General features: G+C 43.8%; 1 protein-coding gene across 6 annotated transcripts in view; it reads left to right on the top strand.

The window, feature by feature from the left end:
- TRIM55 (tripartite motif containing 55) overlaps nucleotides 1-16,876 on the top strand; it is a 64,345-nt gene that overhangs the window by 7,287 nt on the left and 40,182 nt on the right. For 2 of the 6 annotated variants that reach the window (XR_010920873.1, XM_067553680.1), the window contains exons 1-2: nucleotides 12,674-13,345; nucleotides 14,597-14,769. Coding sequence is in view for 5 of the 6 variants with exons in the window: in XM_067553680.1 (XP_067409781.1) it covers nucleotides 13,178-13,345; nucleotides 14,597-14,769 (341 nt within the window). In the remaining variant the exon portion in view is untranslated. Of the gene's footprint in view, nucleotides 1-12,673; nucleotides 13,346-14,591; nucleotides 14,770-16,876 lie in introns of those variants that run through there. The other 4 variants (XM_067553683.1, XM_067553678.1, XM_067553679.1 and 1 more) reach the window with 3 other exon arrangements.

The following is a 16,876-nucleotide window of genomic DNA, read 5'->3' as shown; positions in this document are numbered from 1 at the left end:
GGATCGGTACAGTGCCCGCATTGCTGCTGCTGCACTAATAAGTCAGTCAGTCTCATGCTCCCACTTACCATCACTTGTGGGTATGTCTACACTGCAGAGTGAAGTCGATTTACTTTAAATTGACTTTCACCTGCCGAATTGTAGAAGTCTCAGGAGCATAATCACACCACACTCCTTACGTCCGGCTCTTGCGTCCCCACTCGCCACACATGGGTCGATATTCAAATCAGTGCACCGTGGGTAGCTATCCCACAGTGGAACTAGCCGCAGAGGCTTTTGGGAATCTTGTCATCCTCCCATGATGCAACATGCTTCCTCCCCCTCCTTTCTTGTCCCAAACAAACTGCAAAAGCTTTTTCATGCCATTTTTCTGTGCCACGTGCACACTGTTGACGGAGAGGCATGGAGCCTGCTCAGCTCTGCAGTATCATTGTGAGCATCACAAATACCTCACGGCTTATCCTGCAGTATTTTCAAAGGTGAGACAGGAGCCACATCACAGAAAATAGCAATGTTATTGAGGTCGCCCTGCTACAGGCCATAGAGCGAAACAATTCCTGTTTGCTGCAGGCTGTCGCGCATCATCTTCAGTCTGTGGAGCACCTTTTCTGATCCCGGGAAACAAGCACAGACTGGTGGGATCGCATCGTTATGAAGGTGTGGGACGATGAGCAGTGGCTGCAGAACTTTCATATGCACCAGGCCACTTATGCTGAACTTTGTGCAGAGCTGTCCCTAGCCCTGAAGTGCGTGAATACTCACTTGAGACCAACTCTGACAGTGGAGAAGCGAGTGGCCATCGCTCTGTGGAAGCTGGTAACCCCAGAGTACTACCGGTCAGTTGGGAATCAATTCGGAGTCGGTAAATCCACCGTTGGAGCTGCTGTGATACAAATGTGCAGGGCCTTTAATAGACTTCTTCTACAAAGGGTAGTGACTTTGGGAAACGTGCAGGACATAGTGGATGGATTTGCCACAGTGGGGTTCCCAAACTGGGGGAGAGGGGGCAATAGATGGCACACATATCCCTATCCTAGCACCTGACCACCTTGTCACAGAGTACATAAATTGGAAGGGATACTTCTGAATGGTGCTGCAGGCCCTTGTGGATCACAAGGGACGTTTCACCGACATCAGTGTGGGGTGGTCTGGAAAGGTGCATGATGCACGCATCTTTAGGAACTCTGGTCTGTTCAATAAGATGCAGGCGGGAACTTTCTTCCCTGACCAAAAAATAAATATTGGGGATGTTGAAATGCTATTAGTGATCCTGGGGGATCCTGCCTACCCCTTGCTCCCTTGGCTAATGAAGCCCTACACTGGGCACCTGGACAGTGAGAAGGAGCGTTTCAATAACAGCCTCAGCAAGTGCAGAATGGTGGTGGAATGTGCATTTGGGCATTTAAAAGCCAGATGGAGATGTCTACTCACTAGGTTTGACATCAGTGAAAATAACATCCCATCAGTTATATCTGCATACTGTGTGCTCCATAATTTGTGTGAAACGAAGCGTGAAAAGTTCCCCCAAGTTTGGGCTGTGGAGGCTGATAGGCTGGCCACAAATTTTGAGCAGCCAGATTCCAGCGTTTCGCTTAGAGCCAACCATGGAGCGCTTCGTTTACGGGAAGCATTAAAAAACTGGTTCTGCAATGAACTGCAGTAATGTATGTCTGTGCTCTGCCTTTCTTTCCCATCCTGCACCCTCGCACCAACGGCCCCCTCCCCTTCTTTCCCCGTCCAAGCTATGAATGAATAAAGACAGATTTTTTTTAAAGCTGCAGTTTTATTTGTGACCCGTTTCGATGGGGGGAAAGGAGGATAAGTTAACTTTGTAAAGTGTCACTGTGCAAGCAACTATGGTTGCATGCAGTTTTTAAAGGGGCCGTCACATCTTTCTGCTCGCCTCCATCGGTGTGAAGTACAGCATGTATTGCACCCTGCTCAGCCTCCTCCTAAAGCGCTTGGGGGTCGGGGCTGATAACAAAGTCGTAGGTGGTGGAGCATTTTGGAGGGGCTGCAGAGGGAGTCTGTCCTGCTGCTGCTGCTGTTCTTGGAGCTCTACCAGACAGCTCAGCATGTCAGACTGATCACTCATAATATGCAACATCTCCTGTTTGTATCACACTCCTGCTCCTGTGCTGATCTTTTGTGTTCCATGTCCATGTCTAGTTTTTCAGACAAGGCCATTCTCCAGGCTCTCAGCTCCGTGTCAGCAGCCGTGGAGGTGTTCATTAGTTCGCTGAACATGTCATCCCACATTTTTTTTCTGCTTCCTAATCTGGGACAGTCTTTCAACAGGAGTTCTGCAAGGGGGGCTGAAGGCCGAAGTGTCAACTGTAAGAAAAGCAAAGCACAAGTTTGCCATTGTTAGCTGACCCAAAGTAGTAAAAGAAATGTTACAATGTAAAAAGAACTCCCCTTCATGTTCATAAAACAAAGCCAGACCCACATTCCAATCTGTACATAGCGGACAGGTCAGAGTGCCATTCCAGACATGGTAAGCAAGGGGCCCCTGCATCAATTATGGAGAGGCTTCATGAGCACTAAAATCCACAATCCACACATAAGCAAGGAGAGGGATCACCAGGCTCTCCTGTAACATCCCAAGGTCCGGTTTGGGAGGAGGTGGCCAGAACAGATTAGAGGATGCTGCGGGTGAAGTGTAGCAGCAGAAAACCTAGTGCAACCAGTGTCCCAACCCATAACGCCCATAGCAACAATACCAGTACTAGGAATTGTCTTGGGGAGGCACCCAGGGACACTGGTCACGGCAGAGGAATAACACGGAGTAACTGTATTGGTTGGGTATTTTAAACTTGTGCCATCTTCCCTAGGTGACTATGTGTGATATCAGTCTCCTGAGGGTAAGGCGGGCGGAAAAGAAAGATTTGCTGCAAGCATCGGGGTACAGGCCTAGCCCTTATGCTGCTATGCAGTGTTCCGCGATGATGCCTGCTCATTTAATAGCAGAGTGGCGGGGTAAAGTGTCCTACTGTGGTGGAAGAAATAAGGCTGCCCTCCCCAGAAACCTTCTGCAAAGTTTAACAGATTACCTACATGAACGTTTCCTTGAGATATCCACAGAGGATTCTCGGAGTATACCTCTGCACACAAATAGTCTGTTCTGGGAGTAACCCTCCCCTGAAATTTGCCAACACCCAGGAAGTCCATCCCCTCAAAAACACAAACTCCTTTTAAGAAGTTGGACTGGGGACATAACCGCAAAAATTAGATTTGCCCCACACACTCACCAGATGTGCCTTCCCCGGCATCTCGATCAGTCCCACTATCCTGTGTGTGGCAGGGCTGCTCTGGGGTAACGACCAGGTCCTGGCTCTCAGGGAGAATGGATACCCCGCTTTCCTGCACCCTGCTCTCCTCATCCTCCTTGTCCACAGAGTCCTCCTCATTCATTCTGGACTGGGATTCTGCAGAGCTATCAATGCTGTGTGGTGACACAGTGGTGGGGTCACCGCCAAGAATTGCATGCAGCTCCTCGTAAAAGCGGCATGTTTTGAGGAGCCAGAATGGCTGTTAGCTTCCCTAGTTTTCTGATAAGCCTGCCTCAGCTCTTTGATCTTAATGCAGCACTGCTGCATGTCCCTGTTGTGCCCCTTCTCCAACATGCCACAAGATATCTTCTCATAGATATCTAAATTTCTTTTGCTGTCTTGGAGCTGAGCCAGAACAGACCCTTCACCCCACAGCAAGAAAGACAACATCATCTGCAAACAGCAGAAATGCCACCTTCAAGTTCCTGTACCAGACACATTCCCCAACTTGGCTGCACCTTGATATCCTGTTCATGAAGATCAGGAACAGGAGTGGGGACAGGATGCATCCTTGGCAGAGTCCAACACCCACCTTGAATGAACTCGATTTGATGCCAAAAATGCAGACACAACTCTCACTCTGGTAATAAAGGGACCAGATAGCACGCAGCAGCGGCACCAGCATCTCATACTCCTGCAGCACTTCCCATAGGATACCTTGGGGAATGCTGTCATAAGTCTTCACCAGGTCTACAAAACAAAGGTAGATCAATTTAGCAAACTCCCACGGCCCCTTGAGTATCTGTGAGAGAGCAAAGAGCTGGTCCATTGTTCCACGTCTGGGATGGAAACCACATTGTTCCTTCTGAATCTGAGGTTCAACTAATGGGCGTAACCTCTTCTCCAACACCATGACAGAGGCTTTCTTTGGGAGGCTGAGAAGTGTGATCCCCCTGTAGTTGGAACACACCCTCTGGTCTCCTTTCTTAAAGATCAGGGCCACCACCCCAGTTTGCTAATCCCAAGGTACTGCACCCACCTTCCACGCAAGATTGAAGAGGTGTGTTAACCACGACACCCTGACTTTGTCCAGTGATTTCAACATCTTCGGGTGAATCTCATCCACCCCTGCTACCTTACCGCTGCAAATGCACTTTACCGCCATAGAGGTATGTCCACCAGGTTGAGGAATTCCTCGAAGTGTTCCTTTCACCTCTCAACAATCTTCTCAGTCACAGTCAGCATTTCACCACCCTTGCTGAGAACAGCCTGGGCAATGTCCCGCCGAATGCGACCAATGGTTTTCCAGAACACCTTTGAGGCCATCCGGTAGTCCTTCTCTATAGTCTTTTCAAACTCCTCCCAGGCTTGGGTTTCACTTCAATGACCATGACAGCTGTAGCCCTAGTCCTCGTAGCCAACTGGAACCTCTCTGTCATATCAGGAGTCCGATTCACGAGCATTTCTTAGAAGGTCTCCTTCGCCTTGGCAGCTTTCCTCACCACTGGTGTCAACCAACAGATCCTAGGGTTGCCACCATGACAGGCACCAACCACCTTCAGGCCACAGCTTTCTGTGGCTGCCTCAGTGATTGAGGCCTTGAACATGGTCCACTCAGACTCAATGTCCACAACCTTACCTGGAATGCAGACGAAATTCTTCCGAAAGTGAGAATTGAAGTCTTTCCTCACAGGTCCTCCACCAAACATTCCCAGACTGACCTGCATTAATTGTTTGGGCCTCCCATGTGTATCCAGCTGGCATCCCGTGCATTGGATCCAACTATTTAAGTAGTGATTGGTTGACAGCTCTGCTCCTCTCTTCACCTGGGTGTCCAAAACATATGGTCTTAAGTCCAATGAAACAACTATAAAGTCGATCATGGATCTTCGGCGCAAGGTGCTCTGGTACCAGATACATTTATGAATGACCTTCTGTTCAAACATGATGTTCGTTATGGATAATCTATGACTAGCACTGAAGTCCATTAACAGTTCACCTTTCAGATCCAGATCAAGGAGGCCATTCCTCCCAATCACTTCTCTCCAGGTATCTCCATCATTCCCCACGTGGGCATTAAAGTCCCCCCAGTAGAACAACTGAGTCAGTAAGTGACACTCTGTTGAGCACCAATCCCACCATCTCCAAAAAGGCAGAGCTACATTTGTACAGGCGTAAATACCTGCCCTTTCCTGGTTACTGTGCGGCCAGTCCGCCATCCAATCTAGTATTCAGTAGCTAAGATAATCTAAAATCAAGATCTAACCTATAAGTAATATTTATTATTCAATCAATTTTAAAATTAAATTAAATTACATGGAAGGACAGTTAAACATAGCCAACAGGTCAATAGTATGAAAACTAAAGCCCATTGATAAAATTTAAAATATGGAGAATAAATATATCTATATCTAAAATATATCTAAAATCCACAGGATACACGAAATGAATGTTCGGGTTCACTGTTTATCGCTAAAAAGAGCCAACATATCCGTCGTAGCATACATAGCAAGTCTGCACACACTTTCTTTAAAACTTCTACATTTATCAATACCTAAAATTTTAAAAATTTCATCATTTCTTTCGCTCCATTTACCTCTCACCCCAACCACAAATCCAAGAAAGTGTATGATCTTCCCACCAGTGAGCTGCAGCACCTCTTCCTCCAACTCAGAGTAGTATGCCTACTTCTCAATGTGGGCTGCCTCCACACTGTCAGCGTTGTCTTCCCATCTAACTATGACATCCACAATGGCTATCACTCCTTCCTTTTCAATAATGAGGTCGGGTTTTCTCAACTTCCCTTCTTTATTACGAAGGTAAGGGTCAATCCAAATTTTACATCCTTTATTTCCTACTTTATCAATTAGTGCTTTAACTATTCTATTATGTCTTTTAATTCTTGCTTCTTTCGTTTTTATACACTGACCAGAAATGTGAGGAATTGTCTCTTTGACCTTACCACACCATCTACATAATCCTTCCTCCATCTTCCGTCCTCTTGCTAGAGTTTCCCTGGTAGGAAAAACATTCGCTCTCGTTTGCAATGTCGCAATCAGAGAGGAGGACCTGGCCAAGCAAGGATGTTTTAAAAACGAATTACTAATACAATCATTTTTAAAATATTTAATACCAATTCCCTGACATTTTAAATTACTCCATTTTAAAAACTCTTCATCTCTCCACGTTTTAGGATTAGCCATTTTAGCGCTATATATTAAAATTTTCTGCACTAAATTTTCCCTGGCATATAAAAACAAGAAATCTATCCAATCATCTTTGGAGACAATATGTCTCCTCCATTTACGAATTAACATGTTTGGAATTTGGGTACTAAATTTTGTAACTGCTAGACCCCCATCTCTAGTTCTAGCATAGAATAGCCCGTCAGTTGTACACTGGGGGAGATGTAAAATCTTTTTAAGAGTGTTCCTAACTAAAACATCTAATTCATTTAACATATAAAGTGGCAGCTCGATTAAAAGTAATTCATAAAAAACTCTCGTTAAAATATAAACTTTTAAAATTATCAATTTCTGCGCAGGTTTTAACAGAGCCTTACATAAACTTTCACACCAATCAACTAATTTTTCCTTAGGGGAATTATTAGCCACTCCCACCCATGGATCTATTCTTGCACTTAGATATCTTTCAGACTCACCAGGTTGAATATAATCAACTAATTCATCACCTAATCCCCATTTATCTTTTGGGTTGATAACATATGTTCCCATACTTGGGAAAATATGAAAGCCCTTTGTCTTTTTAACATTTACTTTTAAACTTGAATTTTTACAAAACTGATTAAGAATTTTTAAATTCTTAACCATCCCCTTATAGGACCTACTTAATATAGCGATATCAACGGCAAAGGCCAATTAAGTTATCTTTCTACCCTGCACTATAAAACCATCTCCTTCATCTTCCAACTTATTTAAAAGAGGGTCCATGGCTATATTAAATAAAATAGGGGAGAGCGGGTCACCTTACTTAACTCCACTCTTAATGTGTTAGGCGCATAAACACACATGCATAATTCTTATAATCTCTTTTGCCCAACTCTAGGTTGGTTTTCAGTTCTTCTTGGATGCTATGAAGGTGTTTGACTAAGTCAGAGGCTGAAGGTACAAAGGAAGTTTGTGGCATGGTGTCAGGCAGTCAGCCCTTGTGGTCAGAGCAGGAATCAGACCTAATGGTCGGAGTCTGAATGCCGAAACCAAAGATCAAGACAGAGTCAGAACCAGGAATCAGAGCCAAGTGTCAGAACCATAGTCAGAATCCAAATGCCAGTGCCAAGGGTTAAGACAAAGTTGGAGCCAGGAATCATGATTTCATTTTACAACTGGTTCATTTGTTGTCCAAAGATAAATAGCCTTCTTCTGGTAAATCTGACTGTGCTCAAAACATTGGGGAGGAGAGGGAAGGAAGTCATGCTAAAAGGGTGGTAAAAAATTTAAAACTCTTGCATTCAAAGCTGTGAAGCTCCCAACAGTAATGCAAGAGCACAAGTACCAACCTCAGAGCAGACTGTTAAAAACCAAGGGAGAAACCACAGCACTGGAGCTCATCCCAGGCTCCCTGGTCTCAAATACTCCAGCTTGGGGCTGCTCCAGCTCCCACTCCCTAGCTCTGCCTGCAGCCCCACTCTGCCTCCTCTGACTCAGTGCTGCTGCTGCTTTGCCTCCCGCTCAGCTCTGCCTTCTCTGTCTCTGGGCTGCTGCATTCTCCCCAGCCTAGTTTAGGCTGCTGCTCTCTCCTTAGTTCTGCCCTGCTCTGGCTCAGGCAGCTCCAGCTCACACAGAGGATTAGCTCTAGGCTCTTGACTCCCTCATTGGCCTGTCAATCAGTCTGATTTGGAGCATTGGCCTCTCCTCATTGGCCCTGGGGACTGTCAGTCTCGGAATCCTAATTTCTCTTTGGCCCTTCCCCTTTCTCCTGGTAGTAGGAGAGGACCAAGCAAAAGAGAACCCATTAAGTTTCAATAAGGGGCCAACAGCAGAACAACAATAAGAGTCTTTAGTCCTTTGTTGACGATACCACAATCCAGATGTAGGAAATTTCGAGTTGTAAGATTCTATCATAGCCCATCTGGTATCTATGCATCTCCTCTTTCAGGAGGGGCATAACAATTTCTGTAGGAGTAAGCAACTCTTCACATTAATTAATATCCCTCTCCTGTATGGCATAATAAGACTCATAATACAGCTACTCAAATATCATATTACAATTTGGAACACAAACATTACAAGTAAGATTAATGCACACAGCAACTCACAAGCATTCAATAGAGTGTAAACACTTACTCATAATTCTAATCCCTATTTTATCAATATTAACCTGGTATCAAGTGAACCAGACAGCTTCCAGCTATGTATCTGTCAGTGTCCATTTGAGACATGGTGACCTTGGCATGAGCTGGCACCTGGCCTCCCAAGGTCACAAAAACAACCAGCAGAGTCAATGAAGTGGTGATTAAGAGTGGGCACAAGAACATTGCTTTGTGATCTTAATCTGAATTTCATGTTGTTGTGTGGGCAAGGAGCTGTGTCTAGGGTTAATTTCTATGAGCTGATCATTCCCTCTGCTTCTGTGAGTGGAGGAGATTTAGATCCAGTGGATCCCCCGCTCATAGTCATGGAAGTGGATGTGTATCTCTTCTATGGCATCGCCCCTACTGGCTGGGCTGCTGTGGGGCTTCTGGTGTTGGTGTTGGTGTTGGTGTTGGTGTTCTTTGCTGGTGTTGGCTTTGGTGTTGGTAGGAGTCAGGGAGAGGCAGCGAGGCTCCAGACTCCCTCACAGTACTGGGTCTTCAGAATCTGGGTTGGAGCTGGTCAGACTGGCTCTGGCAGGGAGAGAGATGGGTTGCCGGACTGTCACTTAGTGCAGCAGCAGGTTGGTCCTGCCTCTACTCTGCTTCTAGGCAGCTAACAGGGATGGGTTGGTTGTGGGGAAGAGGTGGTATGCTTTTCACGTACTGCTATAAGGGAAGATCCCTTTGCAGCATCTGCTACAGCCATAGCAATAGCAAGCACACAAGCAGTATAGAGGCTGCCAAGTGTGTTGTCCCAGACTTAGAAGGCAGAACATTTTAACAAGCCAAGCTGGCCTTAGCATATATGGGTGGGCTTGTGAAACAGTTTTTGTCATCTCCTCTCTGCTACAATGTAATTTACTCCGGCCCACCACTATCACACCATTGCACACAGGGCCAGCCTACAGATTTAGAGGAGGATTAGCTAGATGATTCTTTGGGTGACATTTCAAATGTATCTAATTTATTTCACCTAAAAATGTGTGTAGGGTGGCATCCGTAGGTTCCCTCAGACTCCTGCTGCAGAAGAAGAGCCCTTATTTCTTGCCACCGTAGCTGAGATTATCATAGAATCATAGGGCTGGAAGTGACCTCGAGAGGTCATCCAGTCCAGTCCCCTGCACTCATGGCAGGATTAAGTAATATCCAGACCATCCCTGACAGGTGTTTGTCTAACCTGCTCTTAAAAATCTCCAATGATGGAGATTCCACAACCTCCTTAGGCAATTTATTCCAATGATTAACCACCCTGACAGTTAGGAAGCTTTTCATAATGTCCAACCTAAACCTCCCTTGTTGCAGTTTAAGCCCATTGCTTCTTGTCCTGTCCTCAGAGGTTAAGAAGAACAATTTTTCTCTCTCCTCCTTGTAACAACCTTCTATGTACTTGAAAGTTGTTATCATGTCCCTTCTCAGTCTTCTCTTCTCTAAGCTAAACAAACCCAGTTCTTTCAGTCTTGCCTCACAGGTCATGTTTCCTAGACCTTTAATCATTTTTGTTGATCTTCTCTGGACTTTCTCCAATTTGTCCACATCTTTCCTGAAATGTGGCGCCCAGAACTGGACACAATACTCCAGCTGAGGCCTAATCAGCGCGTAGTAGAGCGGAAGAATTACTGCTCGTGTCTTACTTACAACACTCCTGCTAATACATCCCAGAATTGTGTTCATTTTTTTTTGCAACAGCGTTACACTGTTGACTGATATTTAGCTTGTGGTCCACTATGACCCCCAGATCCCTTTCCGCAGTACTCCTTCCTAGGCAGTCATTTCCCATTTTGTACATGTGCAACTGATGGTTCTTTCCTAAGTGGAGTACTTTGCTTTTGTCCTTATTGAATTTCATCCTATTTACCTCAGACCAATTCTCCAGTTTGTCCAGATCATTCTGAATTATAATCCTATCCTCCAAAGCACTTGCACCCCTCCCATCTTGGTATCATCTGCAAACTTAATAAGTGTACTCTCTATGCCATTATCTAAATCATTGATGAAAATATTGAACAGAACCAGACCCAGAACTGATCCCTGCGGAACCCCACTCATGATGACCTTGCAGCATGACTGTGAACTATTGAAAACTACTGTCTGGGAACAGTTTTCCAACCAGTTTTGCACCCACCTTATAGTAGCTCCATCTAGATTGTATTTCCCTAGTTCGTTTAAGAGAAGATTCTTCTTACCAGGACCCAAAGGCCTATTAACGAGAGGCTCCTGTGAGCCACCTCTGCCTCATCAGTGAGTTTCTACTAAAATAATTCCACCCTCACACTCTTCATTGGTGACCTGTAGCTAATAGGCAGTAGACATGCTTCTAGACAGAACACCTTCTCTTCCCTCTCTGTCTTGGCAGCCTAGATTATACCTATCTATGCTGACATTCCACCAAGTTCCAGTTATGCCCACTGAATCATAGTCTTCATCATTTAGTAGCCCTTCCAGTTTGACTTGCTAATTTCTGTGCACCTGTGTACAAACATTTTAGTACATCATCAATACTTGCATTCTTCAGCTTTTGTCTCAGAAGATAATCATCTTCTGCCTTACTTCATAGGCTGGAAGTACATGCCTAGTCATTTGAGTAAAGCAAAAGCTCCCTTTCTTCCCTTTCCTTACCAAATTTAAAGCTTGCTTGCAGTGGAAGGGAGGGATGGAAAAGGAGCAGCTGGTTGAGGGTTCGGGGACAGGGCATGAGGAGTTCAAACTTCTATAGACACTAACAGTCATCTCTGAGCCTGCCCAAAGGGGAGGGAAAGAGGAGCTACATCTCCTCTCTATTGCCAGAAACCTCCCTCTTCCCTTTCACTGCCTGGTGCCAAAACTCCCTGATGTCCCCAATTCAGCTGCCAAAACAACTTTCCCCTGACAACTTTTAAGGCCTTGTCTGCATGAGGAAGTTGCACTGATTTCACTAAAAGTGTGATCTGAAACTGATTTTGTCAAACTGGTGCAATTTTCTCATGTAGACAAGGTCTCTGATACATTTATACATTTTAGGAGAAATCCTGGCCCCATTAACTTGACTTTGAAAATCATCAGCAGACTGAAATACATTGAATTTTGATTCTCTTACTTTGCATACCGAGTATATTACTCATTTTCATTTGTACGTCAGTAAAAACCTTCAATTTTTTTTTAATTCACCAGAATCTGCTGCTGAGTTTCGAAACTGCCGCATTAGTGTTGCATGAAAACCAGATGGCCTTGCTGCTGAATTTAGGTCCATCTTGTCCCAGAGTACAGAGGGTTTGTTAATAGCACATAGCACATGTATAGCACTTTTCCTATTCAAAACACTTTATGAATGTTAACTATTGTAAACAAGAAGGCCATCTATAAGGTATTTACTGGTCAATTATTCTGTTTTGTACTAATTACTCTTATAGTCAAATAACACTGAAAATAATGTTAATTGCATGTACAGTATGTAAGCAGATAGTGCAATTCCTTACAGTATGTGGGGGGAGGACTTAAATTTGTAGATGGAATATTTATTGTTTGTACAGTGGTGTGATAAATTATTGGCAAATAGAAGCACAGATGGTTTTGCCCTAAGATCAGGCATCACATGCCAGAAATTATCTGGGAAATTGTCATTTTAAAAATAACTTTAGAATAAGTGCCAAGTTCTGAGGGATCCATGTGTCTAATAAACAGATATAAACACAGCAGTGTCCAAAGCTGAAATATATTTGGATTATACTATGGCCATGGAAAGCATACACAATTATCACCTATCCTCTGCTAATAAAAATGAAAACTCTTCATCTTTCTTTTGTGCTTTTAATCAGGAATTCTTTAACTGTTATGGAATGAATGGACCAAATACTCACTCTAAATTAAGTTCCAGTTCCCTAGGAAATTCAAGCAATTATAAAGTCAAAGGAAATTTTGTATTAGTTTTTAAAAGTTATTAAACTTTTAGGGCCTGATTATTTCCCCCTTGCCCCTGGAACTGATCCACAGCTCCCATTAGATTTGTGAGTACTCAGCACTTCTGAAATTCAGGTTTTTAGAGTTTATTAATACTTCTAAGTCAAATTACTGCAGTTTATTAAAATTGTTTGTTACACTGCAGTAATTAAGCAGTGATTGTTACATTACTATTCCTGATAATATTCTTTTGCTTCAACAGAAAGTGACGCTGGGCTATTCAGGGCCCTATAATTTTCACTGTGGTATTAGAGATAAGAATGAACTAGATTACATTCACCATGCAGTTAACACTTGTGCTTCTCCAAGGGGGTGAGTGCTGCCATGTGTCAGTGACAACTGTCAACTCCTCTCCCCTTCCTCCGCCTCCTCCTCTCTGAGACAGGAATGTTGATCTCTCATCCCTGTAATCCATCACCTGTCTGAATCTGTCCTCATGTCACTTGCATATATGGACAAGTTAGAATGGCAACCTGTGACGTTGTGCTGCTAAAAACGGCTCCAGCTCCCTTCAGCTCTTCATTTAAACAATGTCCTCCAGTGAAAGAAATTCAAAGGACATTTGATCACACAAGTCGTGGAATTATTTCAAGGAAATTAACCTGGAAACTGATCAACAGTACCCTTATTCTGGGCATATGCACCTTGGAACAGCTAGGAGATGAGCATTTCTCTGAATTATAAGTCCTTTTCCAAAGAGCAGCAAACCATGGATAACCTGGAGAAACAGCTTATTTGCCCCATCTGTTTAGAGATGTTTACTAAACCTGTGGTCATCCTTCCCTGTCAGCATAACCTGTGTAGAAAATGTGCCAGCGATATTTTCCAGGTAGGTTTATTTCAGTATGAAGATTTGCAGGTACAAATATCATTTCCTCAAGGCAAAAAGGAGGGGAGAATTTACACGATCAGTTATTTGCTGTTGACAATTTGCAAGTTTTTAAAAAAGGCATAAATAGAAGCTGAATTTAGACAGGAAACTTATCTGATGTTTGGCTCTCTCCGCCTGGAGATCTGTGGGGGAAGATCCTCTGCTGCTTTAAGTTGTCATATGGTGTTTACATGTATGGTATCCATATATAGAGACAACTTATACCAGAAAAGGATCTGCCCCCTTATCTTTTATATTTTGACCTGTTTCTTGCATTTATTTTTATTCAGACTGAAATTTTATTTCAAGCATTTAGAGCCAGGAAGATCTAACAGAGGCAGGGCCACCTACAGGGGAAGAGTAAAGGGGACAGTTTGCCCCAAGCCTGCAAAATGATGGAGGTGTGGCTGGGCCAAATCTGAGTGAAAACATTGTGACCTGGTGCACGGGTTGCAGTGCCACTCAGGGTTTGGTACCCACCATTGATAGTGCAGAGAGCTACTGGCCCAGCCTAGCCAGGTCCAGGTGCCACCACCACCACTGGGCTCACTGCACTTGTCCAAGATGATCCACCAGGCCTAGAGCCCAAAGTTAGGAACAGTGTCGGGGATACTGCTCCCACTGGCAGCAGGGCCAGAGCTCAAGGAGAATGGGACAGGGAGCAGACCCCTGGCTGCATGCAGGGCAGAGGCCCCTTTCCCTGTGGGGAGGGCAGCAACCTCACAGGCCTGGGCCTTCTGTGATCCCATCTCACTCCACCTCCTTAAACTCTTTCATCTCCATGATAATTTTTTTGGAAGGATGGGAGAGGAGTTTCACTTTCAGATTTTGCCCAGGGCCCCCCAAAATCTCTGTGCGGCCCTGATCATTTCAAATTCATTTTTGTTCTAGCACTCTAGAATGGTATGTTTATCCCTAGAACAAGTTGCTGCAATATTATTAGCTGGCAGGTGCTAAGCGAACTTTCATCTGGGTTTTTTCAGGTCAATAGAGAGTCTGCTTTAAGGGCCTGATCCAAAGATCATTGGAGTCATGAGAGTGTTTTCACTGACTTCAGTGGGCTTTAGATCAGGTCCGAAATAGGAGGCCTGATATGCTCCTTGTGTTGTGAAAATTAAAGCCATTATTAAAATAATCACAAAGTGTTTATTTAAAAAAAACCTATGTGTGGCCTTATTCAGCTGTAATTTTACTGCTTGGTAAGAACAGGCCTCCAACCCATATCTGCCAACCAGAGGAGGCACCACTGTGGCATCAGGTGGTCGATTTCGCTGTCCTTCCTGCAGACATGAAGTGGTTCTGGACAGACATGGTGTGTACGGACTTCAAAGGAACCTATTAGTGGAAAATATCATTGACATATATAAGCAGGAGTCCACCAGGTAACATACTAACTTGTATCCTTAAAAGAATATTTACCACACAAGTTGATGCAGTTCAAGACATTGTCGTGTTCTACCTTTCTTTCCTTTGCTTTGTGAGTTGTTAGTGCTGTTTATTTTATTTTATCTTTTGGAGGTGGTAGAGGTTAACTCTGCTGAGAGAGTGCAGTGATATCATACGTGCCTCTGTGTTTGTTGTAGAAGGAAATCACCCCTCACTTACTATTCTATATCACTTGACAGAAAGCATCATTAAAATAGGTGCTGATTTTTTGCTTCCCACATATGGAGTCTGATCCTGCAATCCTTATTCACATGAGTGATCCTTAATCATGCAAACAGAGTCCTTAAAGTCAATTGGGTGAGTCACATGGTAAGGAAAGAAGGGTCTTGCCCATTTACTCAATCTCACAAATATTTTAAAACTTGTATGTTCCACAATTTGTCTTCAGTCCATGTACTCCTGTCTTTCCAGCACTTGTTAGGAAGCCCTGTGGGACAAATGGAGTGAGAACAAATATATCTGAATTGTACTCAGAAACCATCCTGCATCATCATAAACTGAATCATCAATATTTTTAAATAAAACACACCTGTGAGCATGGGATGTGAACTCATGAAATCAAGTCTTATTTAGGGCTCACTTTCTGTACAGAAGAGAATGAAAAGGCCAAAAATAACCATTCATGACAACACAGTAGCTGACCAAAATCCTGGAGGGGAAGCATGAGTTAACCCTAAAAAATAGGTTAACATTAAGTCACAACTACTGGATGCATACTGAGCCAGCAGCAGAATGTTACCATTTTCTTTCTTACAAGTGATAAGCAGGAAGGGTGCTAAACCGTCACTGATCATCATCGGGAAGAAAATCTAAATAGCGAGCCCAGTCCTACGGTCTTGCTCAAGCGAGTAATCTCCTTATCTACTCAAGCAAAATGTAGAATGAGTGAGGGGCTGCTTGCAGCATTGCTTTCATGCTGAATATCCCTTTTAAAGGCAGGCTGTCTGGCGGGTTGCAGATTTCCCTCATTACTTACCATCTTACAAACCTTTTTGTCAGTGGGACCATGTAGGACAGATTCAGTAGAAAATCACAGATCTACCACAAAGAATGCCAAGAAAGAGTAGCACATGTCCACAAAGTTAGTGGAAACTTTGTCAGATATTTACTTTATGTGTCCAACTGTGGTGGTGCACAAGGGGAGGAAGGGCCATGGGGACCCACAGTTGCAGCCTTTGTACTCCCCTCTGCCCCAAAACTGCTCCTGGTTAGCAATTCTAACTACTCCAAATGAGGCAGGAAGACAGAGGTGAAAGCAGGGTCATGGTCCACACACTGTTAACTCTGGGCATGTGTGACACATGAGCTGTGCTCCCTGCCAGAGGCACAATTAATCAGCAAAGCTACTGCACTGGCTGTAGCAGACAACAGAATAAGCTAATTGTATGTAGGTTTCACTTCATTTTGTATTTTTCTATACAGCTTGTGGTTAACTTTAATACTATGCACATTACTCTTTTTGTTCCCCGTGAACCCATGGCTTTATTCTGCAGCCATTGCAGCAAGAATAGGTAAAAGATCATAATATATTTGATGATTCTTATATTTTTAACCTTGCTGAATTGAAGAAGAGAACAAAAATATGCATACAAATGTACCTTGTCACTGTTATTTGTCTGGAAGAATTATTTTTAATGTATGATGGTGGTTTTAACCTTCACTTATGTACTTAAAGTTACACTACTTATCAGGGCTCTACTGGCAATGGTAATGCATAGCAGCATTATCTAAGCTATTTGACACTTTGTATGCCTCAGCTGCTTATCTCTCCCACCCTAACTTTTCTAAAGCCATCATGAGTATGTTGCCAGGAGTCACCTTGCCTTATTCCACTTGTATGCTGGTGTAGCCCCATTGAAATCAGAGCATAAGAACGGCCGCACTGAGTCAGACCAATGATCCATCTAGTCCAGTATCCTGTCTTCCGACAGTAACCAATATCAGGTGCTTCAGAAGGAATGAATAGAACAGGTAATCTTCAGGTGATCCATCCTGTTGCCAATTCCCAGCCTCTGAGGCGTTATAGTCCCATAAAACTGAGAA

This window comes from Emydura macquarii, unplaced genomic scaffold (assembly GCF_026122565.2).
Source record: "Emydura macquarii macquarii isolate MOO-44397 ecotype Brisbane River unplaced genomic scaffold, CSIRO-AGI_Emac_v2 contig_1477, whole genome shotgun sequence".
In the NCBI taxonomy this organism is placed as follows: Eukaryota; Metazoa; Chordata; order Testudines; family Chelidae; genus Emydura; species Emydura macquarii.
This window is presented reverse-complemented; position numbering and strand designations above follow the sequence as displayed.